General features: G+C 38.5%; 1 protein-coding gene across 1 annotated transcript; it reads left to right on the forward strand.

Annotated features, from left to right (window-relative positions):
* Positions 1-1,073: 1,073 nt before the first annotated feature.
* Positions 1,074-15,363, forward strand: farsa (phenylalanyl-tRNA synthetase subunit alpha). Its single transcript, XM_053514063.1, has 13 exons — positions 1,074-1,246; positions 1,725-1,862; positions 4,181-4,279; positions 4,406-4,524; positions 6,647-6,739; positions 8,073-8,201; positions 9,180-9,295; positions 9,397-9,481; positions 9,665-9,764; positions 11,817-11,985; positions 12,085-12,162; positions 13,111-13,225; positions 14,701-15,363. The coding sequence occupies exons 1-13, from the start codon at positions 1,100-1,102 to the stop codon at positions 14,804-14,806; spliced, it is 1,494 nt and encodes a 497-aa protein (XP_053370038.1). The 5' UTR covers positions 1,074-1,099; the 3' UTR covers positions 14,807-15,363.
* The last annotated feature ends 621 nt before the right edge of the window (positions 15,364-15,984 follow it).

Here is a 15,984-nt window from a genome sequence, read left to right on the forward strand (position 1 = left end):
TATTATTCCAATAAAATTCCAAATTGCTGACATGTGTTATTGGTCTGATAAATTGGTTTTTGTTTGGTGTATTCCCCTGGACTAAGTGTCCCATTCCCTAAAAGTTTTACCCTCAAATGTGTGGGTACAAAAACACAAATACACACACACATAACCAGAAAAGAAAAAAAATGCAGAAATACATACCACTGCCAAGTAAGCTCTTAATTACACTGACCTTGCATTGCACATTTTTTTTGGAGATGTGATTATTCAGAAAAATCATTATTCCTTAATCATTGTTGTTTTGGATCATCCTTAATCCAAAAAATGTTTTTTGGCCGGACTTTAAAAAAAAAAAAAAAAAATTATTTTGCTTCTTTGACTACAAGTGGGAGAAGGAGGATAAATATGTCATTATATACCAGTATTGTAATAGTAATAGTCATTGACATAAAAATATTTTTTAGAAATAGTATTATTTAGAAATATCAAAAATCCCTCCGGCCCAGTTTGGTGACAATCGTATGAATTCCCTAAGAGGAGTTTATCAGAATTTATCGTGTGCATTTTTGCAAACGACCCAAAATAACCGGCCTCCTGTTGGGTTGAGCCCATGACATGCAAAAGTTGTTCAGCTCAATGAGCTTTAAATGTGTACCGAGTTTTGTGTGCCTATGCGAAAACGTGTATGAGCTATCCAGCAAAATCTTGTGTGGGGGCCCCTGGGGGCCCTCGACCACGCGACTCTCAGGCATCCTAAAGGCAGCAGTTTCCAACCTGTCTGCCAATTTTCACAAGTTTTTGAGCATGTTAAGAGACCTAAAAATGTCCAAAAGTGTGGGTGGAAAAATAATCCTTAGGAAAACAAGAGGGTCCTATAGTGCTTGGGCCCTAACAATAGCAACAACAACAATAATAATAATAATAATAATAATAATAATACTTTTTTAAAGAAGAAATAATAATATATATATTATTTTATTATTATTATTATTATTAATAATAATAATAATAATATTATTATTATTATTAATTTAAAAAGAAAAAGGAAACGCGTTGGGGAAGTGTGACGTCACATCCGGTCCCTCCCTCTCATACAGCAGCAGAGGCTTTAAGCATGGCGGACACCGGTGTATTAGAATCGCTCTTGCGGCTACTGGAAAAGGCTGACGGTGGTATTGACAGCCAGGATGTGGCGGGCAGTCTTTCTGTGGACCACCAGGTTGTTGTTGGGGCCGTAAAGAGTCTCCAGGCTCTCGGAGAGGTGAGTTTAAAAAGCAGCTCTCAGAGGAAGCTAAGCTAACTTAGCATGCTCTCATTCACTCTACACAGACTGACGCAATAGCTGCGCAAATATCTGGATTCATGTATTGTGTTTATCTGGGAAGAACTGCACGCGCGTCATTAAAAACAAACAGTGGCTATAACTGTGAACTTAACACACTGGATCCAACAGTGATGGTAAGCTGTTTATCAGCTCGACCTGTCTAATGTTTAGGATGTGCAGCATCTGCTGTCGTGTCCAGTATGGAGCTGCTTAGTAACTGATGAGATTGTGGTCTGGTCAGGTTTACACTGTGTCTCAGGCAGTGATTAGTTTGCCTTCTCCAGCTTGAGAATAAATACACTAACACATCGATTGATTTTTATCTAATATGCCAGCCAGCCTGCTGTAGTGTATGATGGTTGTCTTAGTGTCATTCTCCTCATGCCTGGTGTATTCTGTGGAAATGTGTTTACAGGTGATTGATGCAGAGCAGCGCTCCTCGAAGCACTGGGAGCTGACCGGAGAGGGATCTGAGATAGCTGAGCATGGAAGTCATGAAGCCCGGGTGTTTAACGCCATCCCTGAAGAGGGAATGCCTCAGAACCAGCTCATGGTGAGCAAAGTGGGATGTACTGTACATTTATTGATCATGTAGAAGTCTTGAGCATGAAGAAACACTAAAACTTTATATATAGTGTGCGGTCAAAAGTTTGTAAACACTTCATCACACCCACCCATGCTTGGGTCATCCCATTCCAGATTTAGTCCCAGTTTGCTGTTATAATATCCTTCACTCTTCTGAAAAGATTAGATTTAAAATGTGACATTAATGAGGTCAGGCTTTGGTTTTTATTTTTGGACACGGGGTTCTGAGGTGCAGTCCATTCCAATCTTGGTAAATAATGTCTTCGTACACAAGGACATTGTAATGCTGGAACAGGTTTATCTCCAGTAAAAGGGAATTTTAAGGCTACAGAATGCAGCCCTCAAAGGCATTTGAGGGAGGACCGACGTATGGGTGTGGTGGTCGGGTGTCCAGATACTTTTGGGCATATACCATATATTGAATGCGAAAGTAAGGTAAACATTAAGCTGTTACTACAGATTGGATGCAACACGATATTATACTGAGCTCATATCAATGTGTGTATTAATAGTGTTGTATCTAAAGTAACAGCTCATGCACAGAGGCTTTGATGACAGATGCTTCATTTATCAAAAGGCTTAATAGCAAATATAACAATTATACAACAATCATTTATGAAGAATTTTAGCTATATGTTATTTGGAGTAGAAGTTTTGGGTCCCTTGTAACTGTCAGTAAGTTTCCAGTGCAGGGATGTCTAAAAACTATCCAGTTTTGCGTTAGTTTAATTTTTATCTTATTAATCCTTAAGAACACGAGGTTAAAAGTCCGGCGAAAGAATGACTGTCTATAGCTGCTGTAACAAAGATCCCATATGCAGTGTAAAGCTTGTCATGGTTTTAACATTAATTATAAATGTTAATGTTTAAAAGTAGGACATGTCATGCATAGGGTTGGGTACCAATACGGCACCGGTAGCTATATAACCGGTATGTACCGGACCGAAACAGAATGTGAATTTTGGTGCCACTTAAATACCTGAACTGTCGATTAAACGACGCAGTTGTAATAAGCATCAGATTCATCAACACACATGATTGCTAGTAAAATTTAAATACTGCATTCATGGGGTGTCAGAAAAGATTGGAAAAATAAATTATTTCCTTAATTAGAAAAATCTTGAGAACTTCGGAAAGCTTTGATAATACAAATCCAAAACATTGTTGCAGTAATGTTACTGTCTATTTTTAATTTTTGTAGATTAAAAGATTATTAGATAAAATAAAAAATTTAAAATCATAAATCATCAGGAAATGAGAGACCATCCGAGATGCACGTGAATGCAGCAACTAACGTTACACTCGCTCTGACAGCAGCAGGTGGTCTACCGCTATCTTAGCTTGCTAAATTAAACAACTTTCATCAAAATGCCTAAAACTAAACGGTCGAAAGTGTGGCTATAATTTACAAGAAAGGATTACGACACTGCGACGTGCAGCAATGTTTTACAACAGTTGCGCGTAAAGGGGGAAACATGTCAAATCTAATGAAACATTTGAGGGCACACGGAATAAACTTAAAAACAGAGAGATGCACCGTGTTTGACAGCTTACATTTACATTTAGCAGACGCTCTTATCCAGAGCGACTTAAATTTTTATCTCATTATACATCTGAGCAGTTGAGGGTTAAGGGCCTTGCTCAAGGACCCAACAGTGGCAACTTGGTGGTTGTGGGGTTTAAACCTGGGATCTTTCGACCCGTAGTCCAGTGCCTTAACCACTGAGCTACCCCTGGCCCATAGCTAGCTTTCGGACAACAGCTCGCACCATCGGTGTGGATGACCCCAGCCTCAGTCATACCAACCGTAGCAAAAAGGAGTCCACAGATTATAATGACCTTTCCGCAGGTTAGGCTAACGTAATGTTAATTGCAAAATGCAAATCTTGCGTTCATGCTAACAAATGGTCAAACGATTTGTAAAATACTAATGTAACATGGATTCTGTTTATAATTATGGCTTTCTAGTACTTTCTAGTACTACAACAGTGACCCTATTTACCATTGCAAAGAAGGCTAATTTGACTAAGGAGAATTAAAAAACTTTTTTGTATAAAAATTTTTTTTTTGAGTCCACCCTCATTTTGTGGCTTTTGTAAAGTATCGGTTCAGGCACTGTTTTGGCACCAGTACCGTTTTAAAAGTATCGATTTGGCATCGGTATCGATGAATAAAACATTATACTGTTATAGAAACATAATCTGCTAGTCCACATCATGCCACCAAATGGTTGTTTTTTATATTTGTTTCATCTTCCGCTATTCAAGTGTATTGTCTTTGCTACAGAAACTGGCCAGTGGGAAGGTGGGCTTCAGCAAGGCCATGTCCAACAAATGGATCCGTGTGGATAAAGGTCATGAAGGAGGCCCCAGAGTGTTCAGGACGGTGGGTTTGTTTTAAAGTTAAGATAAACTTCTGTTTACATGACCGCAATTACTTAAAATTCTGGATGAGTAGAGCAAGGAAGTTGATTTATAGGCTCTGTTGTAATTGTAATTGTTCATGTTACAGGTTGAGAGCATCGCAGACACTGTGAGAGAGAAGCTGCAGCTTGTGCAGAAAGGACAGTCATCTCACCTGGAGGAGAAAGAGAAGAACGAGCTGAAGAAACGGAAATTGCTGACAGAAGTGTAAGTGTGGAAAGAACCATAGTTTTTAGAACAGTCGTCTCAGGAGACCGCTACAGTATGTGATTGTAGTTGAAAACATGTCCCCAGAACCCTTGGGGAGGGTTAAAGGTCAGACTAGTTCAATTTAATGTGCATACCTGCTATACCTAATAAACGACTCTTTAGGCTTGTGCATTATAAAAGGTTGGATTTTTAGATTCAAGTTTTAATTACAACAATATTGGAAGAGTTGAATTGGTACAACAGTATCTAATAAAGGAAACTTCAAAGCACTTTTGTAAGTCGCTCTGAATAAGCGCATCTGCCGGATGCCAGTTTTTGAGCCAGCAGATGGTGCTACTTCTCTGAAGCAGCTAGTCAGCTAAAAAGGGTGTTTATATTAATTAATTGTAGCACTGTAACACAAAAAAGCCCCCAAAAATCAAATCTTATGTTAAGCTTTAAAATTTGAACTGTCATTGGCATATGTAATTTTAAATCCACTGATGTGTCCTAACATATGGGTATAAGTATGTGCACATGGGTATGTCGGGGATTGACTTGAACACCCCTCGTATGTCTTTGTATGGTTTAAGTCAAACCGAGTTTTCCCCTTATTTTTTGAACATTTATAAAAATTAAAAGGAATGTGCTGGTCAGCTTAGCAACACCAAAAGGTCTAAAGGGTTACGGAAGACAACCAAAGTGGGACATCAAGGTATTCTTTCCTTTATTCTTTCCCTAAAAACCTTGACTAGTTATGAAGACTAGCAGATCATTGTCAATGTCTTCTATCAAAAGACACCTTGATTTTAAATACAGAGGATTTACCTCAAGATGCAAACCATCAGTAACACTTAAAGAACAGGAAGGCCAGATAAAGGCCTGCCCATTTCTGACCTAAGATGAACTCGTACCAGAATTATTGGAAGCGAAGAATATGGAGATGGAAAGGAAGGGCTCATGTCCCAAACTATGCCACATCATCTGTCTAACATGGTTAAGGCTTGTGTGGCTGCCAGTGGAACTAGTGATTATTAGTGATTTGACTGCTGATGGAAGTAGCAGGGTGAATTCTGAAGTGTATAAAGCTATACTTTCTAGTCAGATTCAGACAAAACTAAAAAACTGATAGGGGTAACAAAACCAAGACATACAGTGAAAGCTACCTTAGAGCTTCTTAAGGCAAATAAATAAAATGTTCTTTACTGACTGAGCCAGTCACCTGACCTTAACCCAACTAAGCATGCTTCTTACTTACTAAAGAGAAACTAAGGGCAGGAAAACTTACAAACAAGCGGGAGCTGAGCGTAGTTGCAGTAAAGCAGGTTGTGTTTCAGGCAGTCATTTACTGCATTGTTTTTGTATTATCTTCTTGTTTGTCGCTACAGTTACTTTTAAGCATGTACAAATGGGGGGACTTTGTAAAGAATGCTGTAATTTCTAAACAGTTAATGCAATATTTTGGTTAAACTTTGTGTTGAAGCTGAAAATACATCTTTTCATCTTGATTGCTTTATTTCAAACCCATTATGGTGGTGTACAGAGATAAAAAATATGAAAAATGGGTACCTGTCCAAATCCTTGGGGAAAGACTGTATTTTTGTGTGTCTGTGTGTGTGTGTGTCTGTGCGTGTGTGTCTGTGTGTGTGGCCTAACTGGCTATGGTCCAGATGCACGGCTTTGCCTGGCCCTGGTGAATTTAATATAACAAATGGATGTACCGCAGAGTGCAGATTGCTCTTTTGATTCAGTTTGTCTGTGGCATTACTGCTCAGTGTGTCTTGTCTGGTCTTTTAGCTAAAGTCCTCTCATAGTAATGAGGACTGAGCTTTATGTACATGCTTTGATGCATCGTAATTGGATTAGAAGATTTAGGACATTTTTTGATGTAGATGGGGAACATTTGCTTCCGAGGAAAATGTTCTTCATGCGTTTGTGTGCATACCTGATCAGTGTCTTTCAGAATAAAAATCTTTAACTACTTTACTAACATCTGCCTAGTGTACCTAGTGCATTGAAGATTTCCTTATTCAGATACCTTGTCCAGCATGAATATCCGTGTTAAGCACAGTAAATACATTGGTTTCTACTGACCTGGTTTGCATATTTATGTTTTAATTCTGTGTTTTTGTTTTTTCAGGACAGTTAAGTCCTATTGGATCACCAAAGGAAGCAACTTTAGCACCACCATCACCAAACAGGAGACTGAACTCACTCCAGAGATGATTGCTAGGTGAGCTGTTTACCATCAGAGTCCAGTTTCTCTACCACATTAGTGTTTAGTACACTTGAATTTTTTTGTACAGTTATTTTTTTTAAAAAAAAGGACATGAATTCACATTTCATCCATTATATATGTAGCCTTAATTTTTTCCCCTTAAAAAGTTTTCTAATGTTCAATAAATTACCTATAATTAATGTCTTATAAATATCCATGGATTTATAGTCTTCTCTAAAAGTATTGCAATGGCAAGGAAAGTTTCATTTACTCTAGGCTTTTTCATATTTGACCTTCTTTCCTATAACCAGCAAGGGATGTGACAATGTATACTTTTTACCCAGATCTTGTCTCGCCCGTCACTACCGCCACTCCCAGGTTAAAGGCGAGTCAACCTCGAATCCCCATTCTGCTCTGTTCGTTTTACACAGACTGCCAAGGCACAACGACTGTCCAATTCTCTTATCTTGAATTGGCTGTGTGAATGGGGCTAATGACTAAAACAAGAGTCAGTGACATCACCAAAAACTTTAAAAGGGGCAGCAGTGAAAGTATCTCAATTCACCTGTTGAAGAAGACTTTAAATAAACATTAAGTTAGACTATAATTCTTAGTGAAGACAAAAGTTCTGGAACCAAAAATATTCTCTGGCAAAATGATGAAAAGACCAAAGTGTGGAAAAGGGAAGCACCTGCTTATAACATACAAGCTCATGAGTCAAGCACATGGGGGTAGTGTCATGGCTTAGGTCATGCAGTTATTGAACCTCTAATAATTTTTATTTACTTTAATTTAATCAGCAATTACTGTATCTGCATGTATACATTTGTCAAAGGTGTTATTTTATAAGTAGTCTTAAAACATCTAGAGATAAATATCAGGTAATGAAGGCGTAATATCTCAACTGCTGTCTTGTTTCTGTCTTGTATTTTGATATCAAACCTTAAAGTCTTGCATGTAGAAAGACTTGTTCCAGCAATTCCCAATACTTTTGGAGGAAAGTGGGTAAAAAATATTAGTGTTTCAAATACACACATTTTTATTACTTCCTTTGCCGCATTCACATTTGATTTTCCTACAAATATGGCACAAATGACACACTGTTCACTTATAAACATGTAGAGATTTAAATGAACTAAAAAAATTTTTAAATGAACTGAATTTTGACAGTTCACGACTCTGTTTTTATATCCAAGATGCGTACTTACATGTACATGTGCACTGTACCTAGCTGGCCATTAGCATGTCCAGGTCCTCCTCTTTTCGCACACACTGGTTGGACTGAATTATAAACATGTCATAATTATTTTTTATTATCAAAAAATAAAATATTTTGTTCTGATTTCAGTGGAAGTTGGAAGGAGAAGAAGTTCAAGCCTTATAACTTTGAGGCCATGGGTGCTGCTCCAGACTGTGGCCATTTGCACCCTCTGATGAAGGTGCGGACGCAGTTCAGGCAGATCTTCCTGGAAATGGGGTCAGTTCCACACAGGATTTAACTCTAACACTTACAGCATGTGATATTGATTTCTAGGAATGGGAATCACCAGTGACTGATTATCACGGTGTCGGTTCAGTAATTATTGTGACTCTCACAATTTTCTAATTATTTTAATTTAATATTACCTTCTTTCTGATTTTGTTACAATTGTAAGACTTGAAACCTTTTAAAAACAAAAAAAATGTTGTACCTTAAAAATGTATACCTTAGCTTTACTTAACAGCTTAACAACTGAATTGTACATGAGTAATTCAATCTTACCTGTTGTTTATAGCATTAGTTTTCTCACCTAAAAACCTAATATACAAGAGTTTAACATTTTGCTTAACAAAACAATATTTTTTTTTACAGAGGATAACGTATCTTTATTTCTGCTGCCCTGGGAAATAATTCACTCATACCACATGGGATGTTCATGTGTGAATAGTTTAGAGTGCACCATCTGTAGAAATGTAAAGAAACAGCTGTCTTTTTTCGGCCTCAAATGCCTCAGATTTCTTGAGGGCGTGTTGAGCTTTTGTGAGCAAGTGGGCAGCTTCTAAGACGCACATGAGCAGCTTCTAATGAGGCAAATTAGCGCACATGGTGCTTTGAGACCGGTGTAAGCACGTGTAATAAGTGGGTTTGAAGACTAATTCACTCTCAGAGCTTGGAGAGGGAGCTTGTTCACTTGGCACAGAATTGGTTATGGCTAAAGTGATCGGTCATGGCTGATCAAACTGAAAAACAGCCAATTCCAGTCACTGGCTGATCGACTGCTGCATCTCTTTTATAAATGTTTTAAATCATTTGAGGCGGTGGGTAAATTGGAACACAAAATAATTACGATTAACAACTGAATCTATTCCTCCATCTCTAACTTTTATACTTTTATCCAAACAAGGTTACATGGACTATGATTGACTTAATATTTTCAAGTATTTTAGATAATAAACTGCTGTTCACTGTGTTTAGGTTCACGGAGATGCCCACCAATAACTTTATTGAGAGCTCTTTCTGGAACTTTGACTCTCTGTTCCAGCCCCAGCAGCACCCAGCAAGAGATCAGCATGACACCTTCTTCCTGTCTGGTACGATTTTCATTCAGTTCTTTTCCAGTGTAGATGAAGGTTGATAAAGATGATTATTAATTAAATAACGTTCTGTTTTTTTTTTTTTTTTTTTTTTTTAGACCCAGCAGTAGCGCATAAATTTCCCCAAGACTACCTAGAGAGGGTGAAAAAGGTCCATTCTGAAGGAGGATATGGCTCACAGGGGTGAGATGTCTGTTCTTTACAAAGAAATCCCCTAACCTAACCTTTGCACATGAACCAAACCAGATCGTTTTTGTTTTGCTCAGAATAACATGACATGTAAAGAATTATTCCGATTTATGTTTTACATCCTTTTACTCAATACAGAATAATGCTTTATTGTTCTTTTTGTATTACCTGTGCTAGGTACAAGTATGACTGGAAGATTGAGGAAGCTCAGAAGAACATTCTGCGTACACACACGACAGCTGTGAGCGCACGCATGCTCTACAAATTAGCACAGCAGGTAAATTATCAGAGTCTTATTCTCACCACATGACTTCAGCATTTATGTCAGTTCTCTAATAAACTTCCATGATTAAGGTAAGGGTTGATACACAGTAGTGAGTGTTTGAAAAAAAAAAAAAAAGAGCCTCCTGCACCAAGTCTCCTGGGATAGGCTACAGCTGTCCCGTCGGCCCTGTTTGCTGGATAAAGCGGTATGGATGTTGAGTGAGTAAGGATGAGTCAAAAACAGTGTTGGGTGTAACGCGTTACAAAGTAACCGTTAGAAGACTTGGATGACTTTTTTGATGTAACAAGTAATCTAACGCGTTAGGTCCGCCATTTAAGTACTCAGTTATTTAGTTCTTTTTTGGCCCATAATCTGTTATTAACTAATACCCCTATCTCACCTACACGGTTTGGCGCGGTGGTGAGATAGGGGTTTCCATCACTTTAGGTTTCCATCTTTCTGCGTGTCGGTCCTCTCATAGTCAAACCGCATAGGTGGGATAGGGGTGTAGCAGCAGGAATAACAGGGAAGGGGGGGACTGCATATTTAGACAATTTATGTAATCCGTGAGCCAGACAGCAGTCGTTCCCAATCCCTTAGTGTGAGTGTGAAAGCTGTCCTACATGCGTTCCCCCCAAAACCCCCCTGTTATTTCTGCCATTACACCCCTATCTCACCTATGCGGTTTGACTATGTCAAGACGGACGCGCAGAAAGATGGAAACCTAATCACAGCGCCAAAACTCGCGGGTGAATCATGAGGAACCATATTTACAGCCACCGCGCCAAACCGCATAGGTGAGATAGAGTATTAGTAGTTAACAGATTATTACCATTATGCTGAGTAATGATGGTAGAATAATTATAAAGGTTTTGACTAAAACAACACGCATGAGGAATCACAAAGGAGTTTTCATTTTCTGCAATGAAACAGTACTCGAACTAGTTACTTTTATCAGAAAGTAACGCTGTAATTTAACTGATTACTTTTTAAAGACAGTGATTTTGTAATGTAATTAGTTACTTTAAAAAGTAACTTCCCCCAACACTGGTCAAAAATGATCTGCACTCTTTATATTAAAACGCCTGTTGGCCGTACTGTCTTATTAGCGCTTTTCGTTCAAAAAAAGCAGTCTTCCAAGTCACTGCTGTTTTTGGTTGTGAACGTGTAGCATTAATGCATTTTTACCTGCAGTGCAAGCAAATGTAAATACCCCACTTGTAATGTGCATGAAAGAAAAATAGCGAAGTGCAGCGATTTAGTTTTTTATGGTCTGCGGGTGTACCTGGTGCCAGACACAAGTGTTGGCCATCACGAAGAACCTGAACACCCATCTACTTCTATGGCTGATGACAATGTCGCATCCTTCCTATAATCAGTACGTTGTTCCATCAGACTTTCATCTGTTTGTTCCCCTGAAAGCAGCCCTGCGAGGACGAAGATTCACTGATGAAGATGTGAACACAGGTGTATTTGTGCACTCGCAGCTCAGCCTAAAACATTTCATGAAAAAAACATTTAACTCAAATAGGCAGAGTGCGGATCATTTTTTACTTGCTCTTGTCCACTACATTAAAAACAGCATGGCTGAATTCTTAGTTCTGATTGGTCAGATGTTGTTGATTTATTTGTACAGCTCTGACACTGGTGCAATAAATACTAAAATTAAGTAGTATCAGATACTATTTTAACCTTAGGCCATTTGAAAGTATGATGTATTGTCGATGTGTTCTTAACAAAAAAAATTTATCTTTAACTGCGAAATATTAAATACAGAACAATATGTCCCAGATCATGTGCTGTTCCCTAAATTTTTGTTAAATTATGATATCCATTTTGAAATGCTGTATTTTTTGACTGCAATATTAATTTTAAAATACCGGGTTTGGAAAACAGTTTGAAATTTTTTTTTCTCTCAAGTTTACAGTGATTTCTGCTTTTTTTAAGTTTTATGACATTATCTATACTGGTAAAAAAAAAATGACAGAAGTGTTATACCAATTTCAGTACAATGTTACACTTCTCACTCATGTTATTGTTATTGTGTCTCTCCCTGTCTTTCAGGAGAAGTTCACACCAGTGAAGTACTTCTCCATAGACCGCGTGTTTCGTAACGAGACGCTGGACGCCACTCACCTGGCTGAGTTCCATCAGATCGAGGGTGTGGTGGCTGATTACGGCCTGACGCTCGGTGATCTGATGGGGGTTCTACATCAGTTCTTCACCAAACTGGGTTAGTACAACTGTCAGTCCCTTGTCCAAAAATGTAAAAAGTTAGAAGAGATTCCTAGAAATGTGTATGAATTTTTATTTTTTTTAATTTTTTTTACAGGAATCACTAAATTACGTTTCAAGCCAGCTTATAACCCATACACCGAGCCCAGCATGGAGGTGTTCAGTTATCATGAAGGTAAGCAAGACAGGAACCCTCTTTTTTTTCTGCTTTCACACATGCAGTGTTTTAATCTGTCCTAATCTAATATTGGTTCTGACCAAGACAACTGATCTGAGAATGCAAAGGTTAAACAAAACAGTTTCTAAGTATACTCAATCACATTTGACTGATGGTGGAAATGCAGTTTAACCTGACTTGGAGGAAGCGAACCAGATGTGCTAGGTATTTTTGGGTTGGGGTTGACGTTCTTTTCTTTAGATACGAACCAATAAAACACGCATTTCATAGATGCATTTCATAGATGCTTTATTCAGGGCAACTTGCAGAAATGCTGTGAAATCAGTTAGCGACGTAGCATTTTAAGGAAAGCCCGCATGACCTATTTAATGTAGTAATTAAAGTACTCCAGAGAGAGCTCAGTCTTTAGACGTTGTACGAAGACGTTGTTGGAATAAATTTGTGGATCGTGTTTCTGCCCCATTGCAGGGTCTACTGAAGCAAACTGTGAGAGGATTCTAATGTATTTCATTGTTAGGCAGAAATAATATGGCAAACTGGAAGAAGTTAAGATTTGCTTTTTTGCTTGGTAAAAAAAAAAGCGATGTAAACATTTTAATCAGGTGCGGGAAACGCAAGCAATTTCACGCTTCAAGCCTTTGCTGATTGCTGCGAGCAGGGTGCCATTAAAAAGCATGTAAAAAAAACACTCCCTCAACAGATTTTTCTTGACACTCGTGTAAAAATAAGACGTACAGAAACAAGCAAATTCGTCCGTTGTGCTGTAATGCTGATGGAAAAACTTGCTTTTCTAATTGCTTGTTAGTTAGATGTGGGTTTTTTTTTAAATGATGGGTAAGAGACGTCATTCTGTGAAGCTTGTTCCATCTCAGCAAGGCTTGTATAAAACTAACACACATCTCTCTCTCTCTCTCTCTCTCTCTCTCTCTTTCCCTCCCACGATAGGACTGAAGAAATGGGTCGAGGTTGGAAACTCCGGGGTCTTCAGACCTGAGATGCTGCTGCCGATGGGTTTACCTGAGGGCGTGTCTGTTATCGCCTGGGGCCTGTCTTTAGAGCGGTGAGTCTCCCAACATGTAACCAGATTCCTGTCACTGCTGTAATAATTCAGCTAATTCCCTATCAGTATCCCATAGCTTCTGATGAATTAAACTTGCACATATACACACGCACACACAAGTTTTAAGTTGAGAATCAGTACCAATACCCAGTAACTGTGTCAGGCTGAAACCAGCAAAAAAAATCTAGCTATCATATTTTGTTGTAAACAGCAGAGATTAGCATTGAATTTGGAAAATTTTGTCATTTTGTTTTAAGTGGCAATAACGTGTTCCAGGTGATCGGATCACACGTGTTAAGTACATACGCTGTATTGCCAAAAGTTTTTGCTCAGCTGCCTTCACATGCATATGACCTTGAGTAACATCCAATTCTTAATCCATAGAGTTTAATATGATGTTGGCCCACCCTTTGCAGCTATAACAGCTTCAACTCTTCTAAGAACATCTGGGAATTTTCCAGATGTGCATTTGTAAGGTCTGACATTGATGTTGGACGATGTCTCCGCTCTAAAGGTGTTCCATCAGAGCGAGTTTGGTGTAAAAGAACTTGACTGGCCTTACTTTGATGAAACACCTTTGGTATGAAGTGGAGCAGAGACTGCAAGCCATAAGTGTCTGGCCTCTGCTCTTCTGGAAGCGTTTCCCATAAACACACTCCTAAAACCCTGTGGAAGGACTTCCCAAAAGAGTTGAAGCTGTTATAGCTGCAAAGGGTGGACCAACATCATATTAAACCCTATGGATTAAGAATTGGATGTTACTCAAGGTCATATGCATGTGCCAGAGTCCAGTGCATCGCAAAAAAGCATTATGACTGGCAATCAGTTTGAACTGTGCAGCTCTTTGCCACTTAGTTAATGCATAAAGCACAATAAAGACACCTGTTATTACTAGGAGTGAACGTTGAAAAAGAGGCTTTTGTTAAGGTTCAGAGGAGCCCAAAAATGTGTACACACTTTTTTTTTTTACCTTCATTAAAAATAACAGATACGCCAATTATGTGTTGGATAAGCGTGGATAAACATCATTGTGAGTATGGAAATAAGTAGCCCAGGAGAAGAATGTGTGTGTGTTTTTATTTTTTTATATATATTTCTCCACCTTGCTCTAGGAACTCCAATAATGTTTTGAATTGGTGTGATCAGTAAGCCTACTCCCAGGACAAGTGTAACAAGTGGGCTGAACTCTAAATTTATATTTTGTCCATCGCTGCATACCCCAAACATTGTACCACTTTATAATCAGGTTACCCTTCAAACCCTGACCTGGTATCGTAGTGTGTATTTACCCCAGCGTGTGCCTGGCAGCTTGGCAGGACCCAGCTGTGTTTGATTGCACAGCATGCACACCTTGTTTGCCTTAGTTTTTAAATCGCTTCAGACTGGGATCATTAGCCTACAGTTATCTTTAATCTTCTGTATAGAAATTGAGTGTGTGCAATTTAAGTTGACAGATTGCATTCTTTCCTTCACAGGCCGACTATGATCAAGTACGGCATCAACAACATCCGTGAGCTCGTAGGCCACAAAGTAAACCTACAGATGGTGTACGACAGCCCGGTGTGTCGTCTGGACTCTTAAACTGCACTCAGGAACAATCACAGGAAAGAAAAAGCCTGTGTTTAAAAGCCTCTCGTACACAATTCTCATGAATTCATTCAACTGTCCTGGATCAGTTCCCATTGCTCTGTGTAAATTATGCTGGCGACACTCTGACATGCACTCTGCTGGGGTCCACTGTCAGTATCCCAAGGAATAAGAGACTATGTTCGGCTAATATTTTTGATGGAGCGAAAAATAAATAAATTATGGCACATTTTAGATAAAACTGCCGGCTATAAAATATGTTTATGTTGTCCCCATACAGATGCACTACTCCAGTCAATTCTGCATGCACTCAGAGCCAATATTAGTACTGATTAGATAATTAGCATTCTGACTCGGCCTTACTGACTGTCAGCAGTTGATCTGTATGTCTTTTATTACTGACTTAGTGCTTAAATATAATGAAATACAATTTCTTGTGGCCAGTGTCTTGCAAAAATAATGTTGTTACACGGATACCTTCACAACCCACAATGCAAATACACCAGCTTAAAGAAAAGCATTCATATTGTAAAAAAAAAAAAAAGATAAATTAAACATGTTCAAAAATTTTATCTCTTTGCTTTAAATCCATTGTCGTGTGTGTGTGTGTGTGTGTGTGTGTGTGTGTGTGTGTGTGTGTGTGTGTGTGTGTGTGTGAGAGAGAGGGATTCTACCTAAAGGTTATTTGTGTAATTAAGTAGCTTAAATCTCCATCTCTTAATCTGTCCATCAGCGTCTTAACGTCAAACGAAGCTTATGTGCATGTTTACACGTCTTCTCAGACTTGCAAGTCATGATGAGATATATATATATACTGTATATATATATATATATATGAAAATTGTTTATTACCAAGTTAATACTTCTTGCTAGTGAAATGCTGCAAGCTTTGATGTCACATCTAAAATGAACTTTAAACCAACATTTTTTTCCTCTATTTTCTGACAATTACAAAAACCTTTCGAACGCTCATAAGTAAGAAAGCAAGTTTAAATTTAATCTGTGGCCAGGAGCCAATGAATGCCTTGTCATTGACCATGACCCTACACAGTTCCCAGCATCTGCGATGGTACTGTATGTATGGCAAATAGCCATTTCCCCTGAGTGAGTTATACAATGTGAGAAGTACAAAAATATACTGTCTTGATATGTCTCGGAATAAGCATATATTG

This window comes from Clarias gariepinus, chromosome 16 (genome assembly GCF_024256425.1).
Source record: "Clarias gariepinus isolate MV-2021 ecotype Netherlands chromosome 16, CGAR_prim_01v2, whole genome shotgun sequence".
Lineage (NCBI taxonomy): Eukaryota > Metazoa > Chordata > Actinopteri > Siluriformes > Clariidae > Clarias > Clarias gariepinus.